General features: G+C 41.4%; 1 protein-coding gene across 1 annotated transcript in view; it reads left to right on the forward strand.

Annotated features, from left to right (window-relative positions):
* The first annotated feature begins 7230 nt into the window (after positions 1–7230).
* Positions 7231–18175, forward strand: part of LOC138877720 (uncharacterized) — a 32366-nt gene continuing 21421 nt past the window's right edge. The window contains exons 1-7 of the mRNA XM_070157349.1: positions 7231–7374; positions 8519–8714; positions 8948–9298; positions 9391–9691; positions 10145–10349; positions 10797–11022; positions 11932–12290. Of these exons, the coding sequence (XP_070013450.1) occupies positions 7231–7374; positions 8519–8714; positions 8948–9298; positions 9391–9691; positions 10145–10349; positions 10797–11022; positions 11932–12290 (1782 nt within the window). The remainder of the gene's footprint in view (positions 7375–8518; positions 8715–8947; positions 9299–9390; positions 9692–10144; positions 10350–10796; positions 11023–11931; positions 12291–18175) is intronic.

An 18175-nucleotide genomic window follows, 5' to 3' on the forward strand; every position in this document is an offset into this window, starting at 1 on the left:
TCCATAGTGATACGCTCCCACTTCCACTCAGGAATCTCAATCTTTTGGAACAAGCCACCAGGTCACTGATGCTTATACTTTACCTGCAGACAATTTAAACACCGAGCCACATACGCAACAATATCCTTTTTCATCCTCCTCCACCAATAATGCTATCGCAAATCTTGATACATCTTAGCGGCGCCCGAATGAATAGAGTACCGGGAACTATGGGCCTCCTCTAAAATCAACTATCGAAGCCCATCCACATTAGGCACACACACTTGACCCTGCAGCCTCAAAACTCCATCATCTCCTAATGTAACCTGCTTGGCACCACCGTGCTGCAACGTATCCATAAGGACACATAAATGAGGATCATCATACTGTCGATCTCGGATATGCTCCAATAAAGAAGAAGGAGCGACTGTGCAAGCTAACACACGGCTGGGCTCAGAAACATCCAATCTCACGAACTGATTAGCCAAAGCCTGAACATCCAAAGCAAGCGATCTCTCACCACTGAAAGATATGCAAGACTACCCATACTGGCTGATCTCCTACTCAAAGCATTGGCCACCACATTGACCTTTCCCGGATGATATAAGATGGTGATATCACAGTCCTTCAGTAGCTCCAACTACCTTAGCTATCTCAAATTTAGCTCCTTCTACTTGAACAGATATTGTAGACTCTTGTGATCCGTGAACACCTCACATGATACGCCATACAGATAATGCCTCCAAATATTCAACGCGTGAACAATGGCTACCAACTCCAAATCATGAACATGATAATTCTTCTCATGAATCTTCAACTGTCACGAAGCATAAGCAATGACCTTGTCATCCTGCATCAACACGACACCAAGTCCAATACGAGATGCATCACAATAAACTGTATATGGCTCTGAACCTGTGGGCAAAACTAACACCAGCGTCGTAGTCAAAGCAGTCTTGAGCTTCTGAAAGCTCGCCTCACACTCCTCCAACCACCTGAACTGGGCACCCTTCTGGGTCAACCTAGTCATCGGGGTTTCAATCGATGAAAACCCCTCCACAAACGGACAATCAGCTCAATATAGTAGCTCAGTTGTATCAGTTTTGGACATTCAGCTCTGTTTTGCTTGTGTCCAAGTAATTTGAATTCATAAAGTCTTTCAAATGGTTTCTTGGGCTCCATTTCAGGTTTAAAAATTTTCAGATATAGTTTCGACTCTTTCACATCTTATTTCTTTAGAGATAATTTGAAACCTATGATTTTTTTCAAAGGTGTTAGATGAATCAGATTTGGCATGGGTTGTGTTGAATGTTTCCTACCTTTGGGCTTATTCTTGAGCCCAGATTTTCCCACCAGTGCTGCCACCATCGGGCCTTGTATGCTGCAGTTTATTGGCATAATTGGGTTTGGATCCTCAAGCCATTTAAAAGCACGCAGTGCTTAAATCATTTATGGATTCGAACTAGGCCCATCCTTGCCACTCTGTATAACTTGTTGAAGCTAAAGCGTGAGCTAAAACCAGCTGATTGCTTAAACATTTGGATTTCTATTTCATTACTGGCCTTCCAATTATTTCGCAAATAAATGTAACCTGTAGGCTTAATTAAGTGGATTGGGGTGTGCCATTTTTAGATCACCTATGGCCCCAAAGATTAGATTAAGAAATCCTTTAAAATTGGAATCGAGGTGTGCCATGCCAAATAAAATCTCAAAATGCATGGCCCTCAGGTAATTAACTTTGACTCTTTAGAAATTGAGGTGTGCCATTAGCAAACTTTCCATGGCCCTCGCAAACTTGAAAGTGCGTAGTTACTTTAGCCGCGTAATTTGAATTTAACTTCCTTAAACTTGGGTGTGCATTTCATGTGATCCAAATTCAAATCTCAACAATGTTAGATAAGATGTGTCGCGGACCGCGGGTGCATTTCATATGGCGTGGTCCAAGGCACGTTTTAAATAGCGTTGAATCTTCTTAAAAATGATTGAAAAATGGTTAATAAATTAAAATCTACCATAGGCTAAAACATGGGTTAAAATTAGATAATAAGCCAATAAAAGCAGTTGAGAGACCGTGCTAGAACCACGGAACTCAGGAATGCCTAACACCTTCTCTCGGATTAACAGAATTTCTTACCCGGATTTCTGTGTTCGCGGACTGTAAAACAGAGTCAATCTTTCCTCAATTCAGGATTTGAAACCGGTGACTTAGGAAACCATAAATTATCCCAAGTGGCAACTCTGAACTTAAAAAAATAATCCCTTTTTGATTGTCACTTTAAGATGGAAAAAACGCCCTTATACCCCTTCCGGGGGTAGGAAAAAGGAGGTGTGACAGCTCTGGCGACTCTGCTGGGGACAAGAACCCAGAACTTCTGGTTCAGGGTCCAAAATTCGAGCTTAGAATAATTGTTATATTTGGCTTTAATTATTATCTGGTTTTATTCGCATGTTTGGGCCTAATGTGCTAAATGTTACTTTTTACCGCTTTGATATTGGTGAACTATATATAAATTGTTGCGAATTCCTCCTCTCTCTGAGTCTTCTAAATCATTTGAGAAGGGTGCACTACGAGTAGCTTCTCTTCTATTAGAGTCATATCCCAAATTAAGAACGAGGTTCGGACAAGTTGCAAAGCCGGTGAAGCTTTTATATTCCCGGTACGCTGCCCCCCCTTGGCTCGAGCTCTCCGCTCGGGTAAGCCAGGTCTAGAACAACAAACCCAGGTTTTCAAACCTAGTATAACATAGCCTCATGCCGGATCCCTAGTAGGAATACTTGTCTGCATCATGTGCATTTTGACTTTGGGGACTCAACACAGGGGTTGGGTCCGTCTAGGACAGGTGCACCTGAAATCAATAGACCATCCTGATGCATTTTTCTTGCTACTTGCGCATTTATTTGATTCGGACTGCATGTTGACCGGCTTCTAGAATAAGGGAAAAATTGAGAAAAACCAAATTGAGGTGAGAGAGAGGAAATTACCCGCTTGTGGAAAACCTGGTGTCAAAAATACCACGAAACTCTGCCAAAATTTTCAAAAAAATAGAAAAAAACTATTTTTTTTAAAAAAAAGTTGTTATATTCGTTGCATCAAAATCAGCCGAACTATGCAAGTTTGATTCTCAGCGAGTGTGAGATATGTAGGCAACCCTCATCGTGTCCAACTACTTTTGCAAAAATAACCCAAAGAATATGAAGTGTTGCTGTTTTGACATAAATAAATTAGGTGGCGTCATTCTTGTCCAAAGTAGCCAAATATGCCCCAAAAGGGCACCGAAAGGCTGTTTTTGCAAGAATAGCCATCTAGGGTCCTTTTTCAAATTTTGGTTGATTAACAAAAACAACCCTAAAATTGTTTTTTTATCTTGAGGCGCTGAAGGGCTGTATTTGCAAGAATGTTTGTTTTTAAAATTTTACGAAAATAGGTATTTTTCTTTTGAGTCAAAGCAAATCACAGTCTTTTAATCAATCACCTTAAATAAATGTGCAGGATAAGCACAACTGAAAATGAACCTTTCGCAGTCTGCGAGGAAATCCCGTTAGAGCCACATATGTGGTGGCATGATTTGGGAGAGGTCAGCAGAAAAATTGTGATAAAAGCTTTGGGTGGTCTGGTTGGGCTTCTGAAGATTAAGCCGAGGAAGGATATAATTGAGGCCTTGATACCCTTCTAGGATCCAGCACATAATGTGTTTCACTTTGCTGATTTTGAGCTAACTCCTACGCTTGAGGAGATAGCGGGTTACGCTTGTTTCAGTGGGAATCTAAGAAATCAATACCCGGTGGCACCTAGGACAGTGACTCCTCATATGTTTTTGGACCTACTAAGCATCAGCCGGGAAGTTCAAGATAGGAATTTGGCTCAGGGGTTCTGCACATTCTATTTCTTGTACCGACATTACGGGAATCCTCACGGTTTTGAGATGCTAGATATCGGTCTTATTCACTCGGGAAACAAAGATAAGTGGGAAGCTCGATGAGGATTAGATTTTATAGTGGCGTTCCTGGGTGTTTTGATTTGTCCCAGAAAAGATGGGAACATAGAGTTGGGGCTTGTGGGGATAGCTGACTTCATGACTATAAAGGTAAATGGCACCATTGTACCGATAATCTTGGTGGAAATTTACCGAGCCCTAACCGTTTGCCGAGAAGGGGGAAAGTTTTTTGAAGGATGCAATATGCTTGAGTGGCATGACATGTCTTGAGTGCATTGAAAACCATGAAAAACGGGTGGAGGGTTATGAGTTCCCGGATGGTACGGAAGCATGGTATGCACACTTGAGCTGCCTAACTACAAACAAGATAGAATGGACATTCGGTTGGCTCTCGGTCAGTGAGGTCATTTATATGTCGGCCGAGGTGTGTTTCCTTCTATTGATGGGCCTCCGGAGCATCCAGCCTTATGCCCCGCACAGATTTCTACGTCAGTTAGGCAAATACCAGACCATCCCACATGATGAGGACTTGAGTCGGCAGGTCATTGAGTTGGAACCAAGAGCCATTTTTCCAGAAGAAAGGGTGTGTCGGATTTGGCATCAATGTAGGTTCTTATAGCCAAAGACCCAGGTACGAGATCTATCCAGAGGCGAGTTGGATCCTAGTTACAAAGCTTGGTACGGTAAAAGGTCCCAAACCCATCTAGAGCCCGAACGTCCCGCAAAAAGGCCGCATGTCCAACAATTCACCGATGGAGCGCAAGCGCAATGGGATTGGTTGGCCAAAGAAAATGAGTATAGAGCTACCATAAGCAAGTTGGAAAAGCAAGTCAAGGATCTTTAATTTGAGAATGGTTTGCAAGTCGCCGCGGATGAGGGCGAGAAGAAAAATCTAGCCAAAGAAAATGATGCCCTTTGAGCACAAATTCGGGAAATGAAAATAGCAGTCGAAAGCCCCGCCAGAAGTGCAATGGATGGAAAGCTTATAGACAACGTTAGGCGAAGGTGAGTGAGTATGGTTTTGATCTTAACAAAACAGAGGGTGAACTAGCAAGGGCTCGGACAAAATTGGCTAAGAATGCAGAGGAACGAGCGCGCTTGGTTAAACAGTTAAAAGAGAAATATGACAATGAGGTTGTGGGGTTGAAGAAAAAGATCACCGTCCTTGAGAACAAAATGATCAAGTAGGCAAAAGACTTTAAAGCAGAAAGAGAACACTGTTATGTAGCGATGGCATAGTTAGAAAGAGATTTGCAACAACTTCAAGAACAAAATCATACAGCTGGACAAACTTTGTAAGCTAGGACCCAGCAGATTGGGCGTTTGTTGCAAGAAAAGGGCATCATAAGGCAAAGGGTCAGAAGGATTGCCGACTACATCACAATGAAATGCAGTGAGTGTGAGGACATGACCAGATCCATGTTCTTCGCCACTGTAATGACCTTTGTCCGCCAGATAATGAAGGATCTCTATCACCTCCAAGGGGATCTGACGCGTAGGCCCGTGGCGAGACTGACAGATGTCCCGCGGGGCCTCCGGAGCAGTTGAGGCATTGATGTATTCATGATTTTTATTCGATTCTGTATTTTCGTCTTTATGTTGGAGTTTGTTAGTCTGTTTTCGAGTCTATATTTTCGTTTTTTTGTTGAAGTCTGTTAGTTCCCCTTTTTCGAGTCTATTAGTTTTTATGATTAAATTCGGTAGGATGAGTCGTTGTGATCAAAACGTTTTTATTTTATGAAAATTTGAAAATCCCCAAAATGTTTTTGTTATTTATTTTTATACTTATCCCCTAAAACTACGCCTGGTCTGATTCATGCGGCGTCATGATACATAGGCAATCCCCATAGGATTCGATCATAACCAAAAAGGAAAAAAGAGAAAAAAAGAAAGAAAAAGAGAGAGAGAAAACTGTGGGAAGGGAACGATGGAAAAACAATGAGAGAAAATGAGAGAATGAAGGACAACAAGAAATCAAGCAAAGAAAAGTAGCAGTGAAAAAGAGAGAAGTTGCAAAATGGAAATTAAGGAAAGCTGGGATGACGCAAGCAACCGATCAAATGCATAATAGAAATGGCTAACTGTTTAGGTGCATTGCATCCCTAATGTGCAGTTTCCTATCTGTTAAGCTCTAATCGCTAACAAGTTTGTTGTTGAAAATCAGTACAGGCAGGTGGTTAGTTTGTTTGGCATTCTGGCAACTCATCCGTATAACACCAAGTCAAAAAATAAGTTGATCATGGCTAACCAAGAACTGGATGCAAGTGTTATTGATTCGTCGAGAGAGGGGGAAAAGTCTAATGTTAATCTGAAAGAGGAAGTGTATAAGCTAAAACAACAAATGGCAGAGATGTACCAGGCATGGGTGAAAGGGCATCCACCATCATCCTACCCCGCCAACCCTTCTTTCGTCCCATCGTTTGCTGAATCCCAGGAACCTCCCACTGTTTATTCATCTCCAAGCTTTCCCATTTACCACCACTACCAAAGCACCACTTCCCAAATACCACAAGCTCCATCACCCAAACCAATTCCATACCCTCCCCCACCAGCCACCCCTGTTTTCGTGGCACCCTCACCTGCTACACTTCACTGATCCTCTCGTGAGCCTTTATTCTAGGCCCAAGATAACCAATACTATCCACCGAAGCCTACTTTCAAGGCCCCAAAACCTAACTCCTACACTCCTCGTTTCGACCTCCCTGTCAAGAATGAGAAACCACCTAAAAATCTAGAACATGAGGAGATGTTCAAAAAGGTTAAAATCTTGGAACATTCATTTAGAAACATGCAGGGATTAGGAGGCTAGGTGAGCATGGCTTACAAGGATCTGTGTCTATTTCCCGATGTTCAACTGCCAGTGGGATTCAAGATGCCCAAATTTGATCTGTATAACGGGCAAGGAGACCGGGTGGCCCACTTGAGAGGATTCTGCAGTAAAATAAGAGGAGCCGGTGGGAAAGAAGAGCTGTTGATGGCATACTTTAGTCTGAGTCTGAGCGGCACGGTGTTGGAGTGGTACACTCATCAAGATCACAACAGGTGGTATACATGGGATGATTTGGCCCAAGCATTCGCTTGTAATTTCCAATACAACCTCAAGATTGTTCCAGATCGTTTGTCTCTGACTTAGATCGAGAAGAAGCCTAGTGAAAGTTTTAGGGAGTACAGTTTTCGTTGGAGAGAACAAGTGGCAAGGGTTGACCCTCCAATGAAAGAGAGCGAAATGGTGGATTATTTTCTACAGGCCCTAGAGCCCACTTACTACGACTATCTGGTATCGGCTATAGGCAAGTCCTTCAACGAGGTAGCGAAGATGGGTGGCATAGTGGAAGAAGGGCTTAAATCAAATAAAATCATGAGTTACTCGGTTATTATGGCAACTACCCAAGCTATTCAGAATGGTGCTGGGGGACTAATCGGAAAGAAGAAAAGAGAAGATGTAGCAACAATTGATTCAGTATCATGGTTTGGACCTAGGGGCCCGTCACACCTTTATACTCAGCCTCGACCCCACCACCAAACCTACTCTCAAACCCCGTATAATCCAACCCAGTATTACTTCCCATCACCAGACACTCATTTTTCTATTCACCAAGCCCAAACATACATTCAACCTCCTGCCCACGCACAATGGCGTGCTCCAGGCCCACAAAACTCCTACCCAGCTCCACAAAATGCTTACCCACCCCCATGAGCCTACCGAAACCCTCCTGGCCTAGGTTTCCGGCCCAATCAAGCATTTAAGAACAAAAGGTTGCAGCAGAAGAAAACCTTCACCCCGTTGGGAGAGTCCTACACTAGTTTGTTCCACAAACTGAGGCAATTGGATATGCTGAGGCCAATTGAATCGAAATTGCCAAACCCTCATCCAAAAAATCTTGATTACTCTATAAGATGTGAATATTATTCTTGTACTTCGGGGCATGATACAGAGAAGAGCTAGCACTTAAAAAATGTCATACAGGAGCTTATTAACACAAACCAAATTGAAGTCCAAACTCTAAAGGCACCCAACATCAACCAGAACCCGTTACCAACCCATCAGGAAACGAACATGATCGAAATAGTACATAAGGGAGGGGAGCCCAAGAACCTTCGCAGACCATCATGATGATTTGGTCCAGTGAGGTCAAGCTAGTCAAAAAACCCACGATTGAAGAATCAATGAACAAGTCGAGTGGGGCAAACAGTGAGCCATCTCCGGTAGTCAAGAAAGGATCCCAAGTGACGTTGTAGCAAAACAAGAAAAGTCAAAAGTGGTTGTGCCAGGAGTGGCAAACAAGCCTATCATAATTGTAGAGGGTGCCTGTACGAATCCCGTCATCATCAAGCCTGTAACCCAGTTGTCGATAGTCAACAACAAGGCTATCCCGTGGAACTATGAACGCGTGATAGTGACCTACAAAGGAAAGGAAGTGAAATAATAAGTCAATGAGGCCTATGGATTAACTCATTCGGGGAGATGCTTTGCTCCGGAAGAGTTAAGGAAAGCTAAAACATCCAAAGATAACCCAGTTTTAGTGAAGAAAGCAGTGATTGAAGAAGAGGTGGAGGTGTTTCTAAGAAAAATGAAGGTACAATATTATTCCATCGTGGAGCAGTTGAAAAAGACGCCTGCTCAGATTTCACTATTGTCATTGTTAATCCACTCAGATGAGCATCGTCGGGCCTTGATGAAAATTCTGAATGAGGCTCATGTTCTCGACAAGATTTCAGTAAACCATCTGGAAAAGATCGCCAACAAAATATTTGAGGTGAACAGGGTCACCTTCTCTGATGATGAGTTGCCTGTGGAAGGTACTGAGCACAACAGAGCTCTCTACCTTACGGTAAAATGTGAAGATTTTGTGGATACCAGGGTGTTGGTGGACAATGGTTCCAGTGCAAACATTTGCCCTCTCTTTACTCTGAACAAATTGAAAGTGGATGATGAGAGATTCACAAGAACAACATCTGTGTTCGGGGATTTGACGGTGGGGGGAAAGATTCAGTTGGTGATATAGTGCTTGAGTTGACAATCGGACTGGTAGAATTCACAATGGAGTTCCAGGTGCTGGACGTAGCCGTCTCCTACAATTTGCTATTAGGTCGACCTTGGATTCATGCCGCCAAAGCAGTCCCGTCCACTCTGCACCAAATGGTCAAGTTCGAATGGGATAGACAGGAGATCGTCGTGCATGGCGAGGATAATTTGTGTGCTCATAGTGATTCCATTGTCCCATTCATTGAGATTGAAGATGACAAAGGGCCTTGGGTCTATCAGGTTTTTGAAACAGTGTCGGTCGAGAAAATTTCAGAATGGAAATGTGTTCCAACTCCAAAGGTGACCGCCGCATCAGTCATGGTGGCCTTCGAAATGTTGAAAAATAGCTTTGTACCTGGTAAGGGTCTGGGCGCATCTCTGCAGGGTATGATACAACCAGTGTCCCTCCCTAAGAATTGGGTACGTTTGGTCTGGGATTCAAACCCACAGCCGCAGATGTGCAAAGGGTCAGAAAGTTTAAACAGAGGGCATGGGCACTTCCAAAGCCTATCCCGTGTCTCTCCAGGTCGTTTGTCAAGCCCGGTGCTAGGAAATGCCTAGTGACAATAGTTTCAAATTCTGTGGTTGACATTGATGAAGAGTTAATTGAAAGGTTCCAGAGGTTGTTCGACGATGTGAACATGGTGGAAGTTGGAGAAGGTTCTAGCAAAGCAGATGTGCAGTTTGTCGGGCCGAATGCAAAGCTTAACAATTGGAAGGCTACTCCTTTCCCTACCCGGAAGGAGTTTTGGTAGTTTTCTTTTATTTTCTTTCAGTTTATCTGGATTATTCCAGGGTCGTAATTTAGATTCTATGTTCCGTCCGTTTGGATGTATAAACCCTGTTATCTTTTAATTTCAATGAAATGCAATTTCCCTTTTCATCATTCCTGATAGTTTTATTTTTGTTTTCTTTCTTCCTTGTACAGTTCTTTTTATGCTGGTTTCAATGACATGACATGCATGAGGAATCTTCGGCCCATTATTAAAAGTCAATCTAATTCTGAAATAATAATTCAAGAAATAGAGTGTGATGTTGAATCAGAATATGATGGGAATGAGGCCTTTAAAGAGATTAGTAAAGAACTAAGTCATTTCGAGGAAAAACCCAAGCCTAACCTGAATGATACGGAAGCAATCAATTTAGGGGATCCAGATAATGTCAGAGAAACTAAGATAAGCGTCCATCTTGAACTGTAAATCAGGGAAGAGATAATTAAAGCACTGTTTGAATATAAAGATATTTTTGCATGGTCATATGACGACATGCCGGGTCTAAGCACTGACCTGATGGTTCACAAATTGCCCACTGACCCGACATTTCCTCCCGTTAAGCAGAAATTGAGAAAGTTCAAAACCGACATGAGTGTGAAGATTAAAGAAGAGGTCACAAAGCAGTTTGATGCAAAGGTTATTCGAGTAACGCGGTATCCCACTTGGTTAGCCAATGTTGTGCCTGTGCCAAAGAAGGATGGTAAGACCAGAGTATGTGTTGATTACTGTGATCTCAACAAGGCGAGTCCAAAGGATAACTTCCCACTACCAAATATCCACATTTTGATTGATAATTGTGCCAATCATGAGATTGGGTATTTTGTGGATTGCTATGTGGGCTATCATCAGATCTTAATAGATGAGGAAGATGCGGAAAAGATGGCATTCATCACGCCATGGGGGATATATTGCTACCGGGTCATGCCTTTTGGTTTGAAAAATGCTAGGGCAACTTACATGATGGCAATGACGACCATATTCCACGACATAATACACAAGGAGATCGAGGTCTACGTATATGATGTGATCATAAAGTCCAGGAAGCAGTCTGACCATGTCAGAGATTGGAGGAAATTTTTCCAGACGCTTCGCAGGTACAATCTTAAGCTTAACCTCGCCAAGTACGCATTTGGTGTTCCATTTGGAAAACTGCTGGGATTCATAGTCAGTCATCGAGGTATTGAATTAGACCCGTCAAAGATCAAGTCTATCCAAGAATTGCCACCTCCAAGGAACAAGACTGAGCTGATGAGTCTGTTAGGGAGGCTGAACTTCATTAGCGGGTTTATTGCTCATCTCACGACAACTTGTGAGCCTATCTTCAAGCTATTTTAGAAGGATGCTGCGGTCAAGTGGACATATGAGTGTCAATAAGCATTTGATAAGATAAAGGGGTACTTGTCAAACCTACCTGTGTTGGTCCCACAAGAATCGGGGAGACCTTTGATTCTATATTTGACGGTCTTGGACAATTCATTTAGTTATGTATTGGGTCAGCATGACATCACCGGCAGGAAGGAGCAAGCCATCTATTATCTCAGCAAGAAGTTCACATCTTGTGAGGTTAAGTACACTCACCTTGAAAGAACATGTTGCGCCCTAACTTGGGTAGCACAGAAGTTGAAGCATTATTTATCATCCTACACTACTTACCTCATTTATCGCATGGATCCGTTAAAGTATATCTTTCAGAAGCCTATGCCCACAAAGAGACTCGCAAAGTGGCAGATTTTGCTCAAAGAATTTGACATCGTCTATGTGACTCGGACTGCAATGAAAGCCCAAGCATTGGCCGACCATTTGGCCGAGAACCTGGTGGATGAAAAATATGAACCTTTGAAGACATACTTCCCTGACGAAGAGGTGATGCACATTGACAAGTTGGAATAGGTTGAAAAGCCAGGTTGGAAACTTTTCTTTGATGGATCAGCTAATATGAAAGGCGTTGGGATAGGAGTTGTACTTATTTCTGAAACAAGGCATCACTACCCTATTACGGCTCAGCTTTGTTTCTACTGTACCAACAACATGGCTGAGTACGAGGCATGCATTTTGGGTTTAAGGTTAGCTGTAGACATGGGTGTTCAGGAAGTGTTGGTCTTGGGAGACTGGGACCTTTTGGTGCACCAGATTAAAGGAGAATGGGAAATACGGGATTTAAAGCTCATACAGTACCGACAATGTTTGCATGATCTTTGTCAATGGTTTTGATTAGTAGGGTTCAGGCATATTCCAAGGATCGATAATGAGGTTTCCGATGCTTTAGCTACCTTGGCATCAATGTTGCACCATCCGGACAAAGCTTATGTTGACCCTCTACATATTCAGGTCCGCGATCAGCATGCTTACTGTAACATGGTGGAAGAAGAACTTGATGGTGAGCCGTGGTGCCACTACATCAGGGAGTACATCAAAATGGGGGTGTATCCGGTACAAGCCACGGGGGATCAAAAGAGAACAATTCGATGTTTAGCAAGTGGGTTTTTCCTTAGTGGAGGAGTTTTGTACAAAAGGACTCCAGATCATGGTTTGTTAAGATGCATAAATGCTAGACAAGCATCAACTATCATGACCGAAGTACATTCGGGGGTTTGCGGGCCGCATATGAGTGGGTATGTTCTGGCAAAGAAAATTCTCCAACCAGGTTATTATTGGCTCACCATGGAGCGAGATTGTATCAGTTTTGTGCGCAAATTTCATCAATGCCAAGTACACGGAGATTTGATTCATTCTCCGCCATCTTAATTACACACAACGTCCGCACCATGGCCCTTTGTTGCTTGGGGTATGGATCTCATCGGACCAATTGAGCCATCAACATCCAATGGGCACAAGTTCATTCTGGTAGTCATTGATTATTTCACCAAGTGGGTTGAAGCTAAAACTTTCAAGTCTGTGACCAAGAAAGCAGTGGTCGATTTTGTTCACTCAAATATCCCAAAGGTGATCATCACAAATAATGGTGCTAATATCAATAGTCATTTGATGAAAGAGGTATGTCAACAGTTTAAGATTATGCATCACAATTACACCCCATACCCTCCCAAGGCGAATGGAGCAGTCGAGGCAGCCAACAAGAACATAAAGAAGAGACTTCGGAAATGGTGGAAGGTTCCAGGCAATGGCACAAAAAGTTGCCCTTTGCGTTGTTGGGTTATCACACTACTATTCGCACTTCAGTAGGCGCAACTCCTTATTTGTTGGTATATGACACTAAAGCAGTAATACTCGCAGAAGTTGAAATTCCATCCCTTCGGATTGTTGCTGAAGCCGAGATTGATGATAATGAGTAGGTCAAAACCCGTCTGGAGAAATTGAGTTTGATTGATGAGAAGAGGTTGGCAGCAGTGTGTCATGGCCAATTGTATCAAAAAAGAATGTCAAGAGCATATAACAAGAAGGTGCGTCCCTGAAAATTTGAAGTGGGTCAGCAAGTATTGAAACGTATTATTCCACATCAGCCTGAAGAAAAAGGCAAGTTCGCCCCAAATTGGCAGGGGTCGTTCATTGTAACAAGAGTGTTGTCCAATGGTGCATTGTATTTAACAAATATAGAAGGAAAATGTGTATACATGGCCATCAATTCTGATGCCGTCAAAAGATATTATGTATGATTTCTTTGGTTTAAATTATGTTCGTTTGTACTTGGCACATTTTGAAGATTGGAATGACGAAGATATTTTGTTCTGCTATCTAAACACTTTATCCTATGTTACCCCTTTGAGCCTTATTTATTTATTTTCTTTCATACCCCACTTTTGGAATCTTGTAGCAAAATTCAGAAACGCAAGCGCATAGATAAGTAAAGGAAAAGAAAGAAAATAGAAAGGAAGGAACGAAAAAGAGAAAAAGAAAATAAAAGAAAAAGAAAAAAATAGCACAAAGGAAAAAGAGAAGAAAAAAGAAAAGAAAAGAGAAAATCACAACAACAGAGTAATTTCTATGACATGAACTACGTTCGACCTGATTCCTTTTAAGGATACGTAGGCAGTCTCACGGTTCGGTCCAATCAAAATAAAATTCAAAAGTCCCCAAGCAAAGAAACTGGGGCAGAAGTTGTAGTTGTTGTAAGAAATCTAATTCCAAAAGTTGTAATTTTGAACCCATTTGAATTGTTTTGAGCCTTTTGATATCCTTTCTTTTTAACCCTATCCGAAAGCCCACATTACGATCCAAAGAAAGACTTTCTGACCAGTCTTCGAGAGATGCCAAGTCGAGCAGGTAGAGGTGATTCATATCAGGGGCAACACTCCGGTCTAAGCAGAAAAAATGAAAAATGAGAGAGTCTTATTGGTGAAAACCCTTGGGGACATCGTAAGGCGACGAAAGATGAGAGAAATTAAAATGAGAGAGTCTTAATGGTGAAAACCCTCACGAGCACCGTAAGGCGACAGTGAGTTGAGAGATAAACAAATGAGAGGCGCTTGTTGGTGAAAACCTTTCAAGGCACCGCAGGCCGAATAGGGTCTTGATTTGTTGAGGAAATTGGGTTTTGAAGATCTCGGGGCATAAAGTATGACAACTAAAAGTTGATTGGTTGGATAGACTGGGCTGGTTAATCCGAAATGCATGTCATGATCATTGGTAATAGCTGCTCCGCTCAGATAAGTCTCTTTTCCCTTTCCCCTTCAAATAGTATTTCAGTTTCGGATTTTTCTTCCTTATTCCTGACTCTCAAAGTCATTACATTTCATTTCTGTTGGGTTTATTGCTAAGATGTTTCCAATGTCAGTCTTGGTTAAGAAAATAAGAAAGGATTTCAAAGCTCACTACCAGCTTCAAAAATTGCACAAAGCACAGTGCGGCCAAAGCATGTCAGAGATAGTATGATGTAAAGTTGGACATAAAGTATCAGGAAAAGTTCCATCGGTGGAATGATTTAGTAATTTCGTGGGAGATGCAGAGGTTCAGATAGAGGGGTCATAAATGTAAAGCAACGGTTTGGGTATAGAGCACTCGGGTCATCCAGGGTCCTGCGGTTGAGGATCAGTCAGAAAGTCAAAATTTGGCCAGTTCAAGGCAGCTAGTCAAAGCATTACACGACAAAAGAAAGTGCCACCTTCAGCAAGAATGCCACAAACTAACCACCACATTTTAAACTAACAAGATTTTGCTTTGATTTAAAAAAGGGGCAGGAAAATTCGTGTGTTTCGGAGAAACCTTCTGTAAGGAAAGCAAGTACCAGACAGGTTTGTAAGTTCTCAGGACCCTCATGGATAATGAGACCTAGTTTAAAATTCAAAACATTCATGAGTAACAAGATCTAGCGTAAATCTTACCCTAAAGAAATATAAGTTGGCTTTGAAGTTTTCATTCTTAAGATAGGATTCAATTCAAAATTTTCAGGACCCTCCTGAATAATGAGACTTAGATTTAAGACCTTCATTGGTTAACAGGATTTAGTGTTAGTTTTTGTCGTAGGGAAATATAATTTAGTCTTAAAGTTGTCACGCTTAAGATGAAAATTGTTCTTAACTTTCAGGACCTTCCTGGATAATGGGATGTAGTTTTAAAACTTTCTTTAATAACAAGACTTAGCAGAAGTCATACCTTTAGGAAATATAACTTAGCTTTAAAACTGTTATTTAACTAGGAGTTCTCAGGACCCTCCTGGATAATGGGATTTAGCTTTCAAATTCTTAGAGATATTTGGTAACATGATACGATTAACACTCACAGACGCGCCCAACTACCAAACTGGGGCAGAAAATTCTCTTTGTTTTATCTATTTTGTTGAAATAAGGCACCCACTTGGAGAGCAAGGGAGAAGCAGTTCAAGTGTTGGTAATTAGGAGCCCATCTGAAGAACAAAGGGAAGCAGTTCAAGTGTTGGTAATCAGGAGCCCACCTAAAGAACGAAGGGAAGCAGTTTAAGTGTTGGTAATCAAGAGCTCACCTGAAGAATGAAGGGAAACAGTTTAAGTGTTGGTAATCAGGAGCCCGCTTGAAGAACGAAGGGAAGCAGTTTAAGTGTTGGTAATCAGGAGCCCGCCTGAAGAATGAAGGGAAGAAATTCAAGTGTTGGTAATCAGAAGCCCGCCTGAATAACGAAGGGAAGAAGTTCCAGTGATGGTAATCAGGTACCCACCTAGAAGAACAAAGGGAAAGCAACAATGTTCTAAGGAAGACGGTTCAAGTTCAGCAATCAGGTGCCCACCTGGAGAAAAGGGAAAAGCATCTCAGATTACAATTCAAGTCAGCAACAAATGAATTTTTCCTGGAGAGTACGATTCAACAGAGCAATAAGAACTGCAAGATCAAGTTTGAAGATATAGATAGGATTCTTGTAATTCATAGATCATGGTTTAGTCTAGCTTCTGTTATTTTGTCTTGGTGTAATAAGGAGTCAGTAAGCAGTAGCAGCAGCAGCAACAATGAAATCACAGCTTCCTGGTAGTCCCAGCTACCAAAACTTCCCGAACTACACTGACCTGATTCCTTTATAGCCAAGGATATGTAAGCAACCTCGGAAGCAGGGTGTGGTCAAATCTTTCAAAAAATGCTTCCCACAGAGTATCCAAACAGGCAAAATTCGCTCGTATCCGCTCACGTTATCTTTGCACGAAAACTCTTCGTGTTTCCGAGCAAAGAAGGGCAGCTGTGAGCACGTGATTTTTTCTCTATGTGAATTACTCCCATAAAATCAAGAAAAATAAATTTTTCCCATTATTTACAATTTCGTGGATTTTTGTAGCATTTTTGTTAATTGTTTGCATTGTCTGTGCATGTTTAATTTTTTTATTCATGAAAATACAAAAATACATTGCATTTTGCATTTAGGATTTAATCTTACATTTTTAGGTTAATTAGAAATTTAGTTGTCTTATAAAAATGGAAAAATCACAAAAATGTCTCACTTTGCATTTTAACCTTTTAATTTTAAATTTTATAATTCTTTAATTTAGGAGTTATTTATTTTTTGTAAATAGTTAGTTTAAATTGGTAAATTATTTTAAGTTAAGAGCTATTTTGTTTTGTTAATCAATTTTAAAAGAAAAAAAAAAGAGAAATTAGGAAATTGAAGTAAAAAAAGAGAGGGAATCAGAATTGGGGATTTGGGCCAAAAATTCAAGTAAGCCCAACATGTCTCCTCTCCTTGACCTGCCCAGTCCAGCAGTACCCGGTCCACACCCCCCCCCCCACTATGACCAAACGACGCTGCTCTGCTCCCTACCATCTCAACCGTTGGGTCACACCGATCCAATGGACCGGAACTAAGGACCCCTAGGTATATTAGTGTCTCAACGAACCCTACCCCCCTCCCCCCCCAATTCCGTCTGCCTCATCTCCTTTCTCTCATATTCAGAGATGGAAAACCCTAGCGCCACCCTAGAATGCCCCACCATCTCCACCAGCGGCTCACATCCAAATTGTTCCAAATCTCCACCCTATAATCCCCAGCCTTTTCCCATCATTAATCTCCAATTAGTTTCCTCAAAATCCCCACCAAGGCCATCGAATCTCAAATCTAAAATTGCCATAACCTAGCTCATCTCTTTTACATATTTCTTTTGTTTCTTTTAGCCCTTTTGAGGTCAAAACTTACACCAAACGAGCTCATTCACTGAATACCACAATTGTGGGCATTTTTACTTCACCTCACAGCCATTTGAGCATGTTCAAAGTCCCATTGACTGGCTAGAACCCGTTCGAACGTTGTTCTCCTTTTTTTCTCTTCGGTGTGCGATGAAAATTGCTACGTATACCATTGGTTTTGTGAAGAAATTCTGGCCAGTGCTCGTGTGACAATTCTCATTACTCGCCAAAGCTCATTTGGCTCACCAGATTCCGCCTCTGACTGGACCAAATGCCATTTTGAAGTCCAGATGTTTTGGTGTTCAGCGGGTACTTCTTCTTATTGTTTTCTTTTTCTGAAATTATAAGGGTCTTAATTCTGATTTTTAGGGTAGTTCAGAGTCCATTGATAAAAAAATCTTTCTGAATTTGGACTTTGTGCCTTCTAATTAGTCTTTGATTAATCTTGCTTTTCATATTTGTTTCCCTATTCAATTGGCATGTTTAGTTTAGATTAATTTCTGAAAATTGTTTGATCTTATATGTAAGTAATTTTGTTAGCTGAATTACTTTGTTTTGGTTAGTTTTTAGAAATGCGTAATGACTGTTGAATGTCGATGTGTTCTGTGCCTAAATGTGTTAGTCTTGATTTAGGGGATAGCATAACATTCAGGGGTTTAATTGAATAATTAGGAACTTTAGGGGTAATATGTGGATTGTTTAACCCAGGGAATCTTTAATAACTGATTGGGAAGCTTCCTAAATGGACAACTACCCAGAATTGTTAAGGAAAACAGGTTGAAAAATAAAAATATCTGAAAGAAAGGGACAACTATACAAAAATCATTTTTAAAAAGATGCCCTGTGAGGGTATTTTGGGGAAATCCCATTACCTTGCCTTGGAGGGCACACAACAGATTTCTGTTGTATAAATAAGACCCTTCCCT

The sequence above is a fragment of the Nicotiana sylvestris genome, chromosome 9 (assembly GCF_000393655.2).
Source record: "Nicotiana sylvestris chromosome 9, ASM39365v2, whole genome shotgun sequence".
Taxonomy (NCBI): domain Eukaryota; kingdom Viridiplantae; phylum Streptophyta; class Magnoliopsida; order Solanales; family Solanaceae; genus Nicotiana; species Nicotiana sylvestris.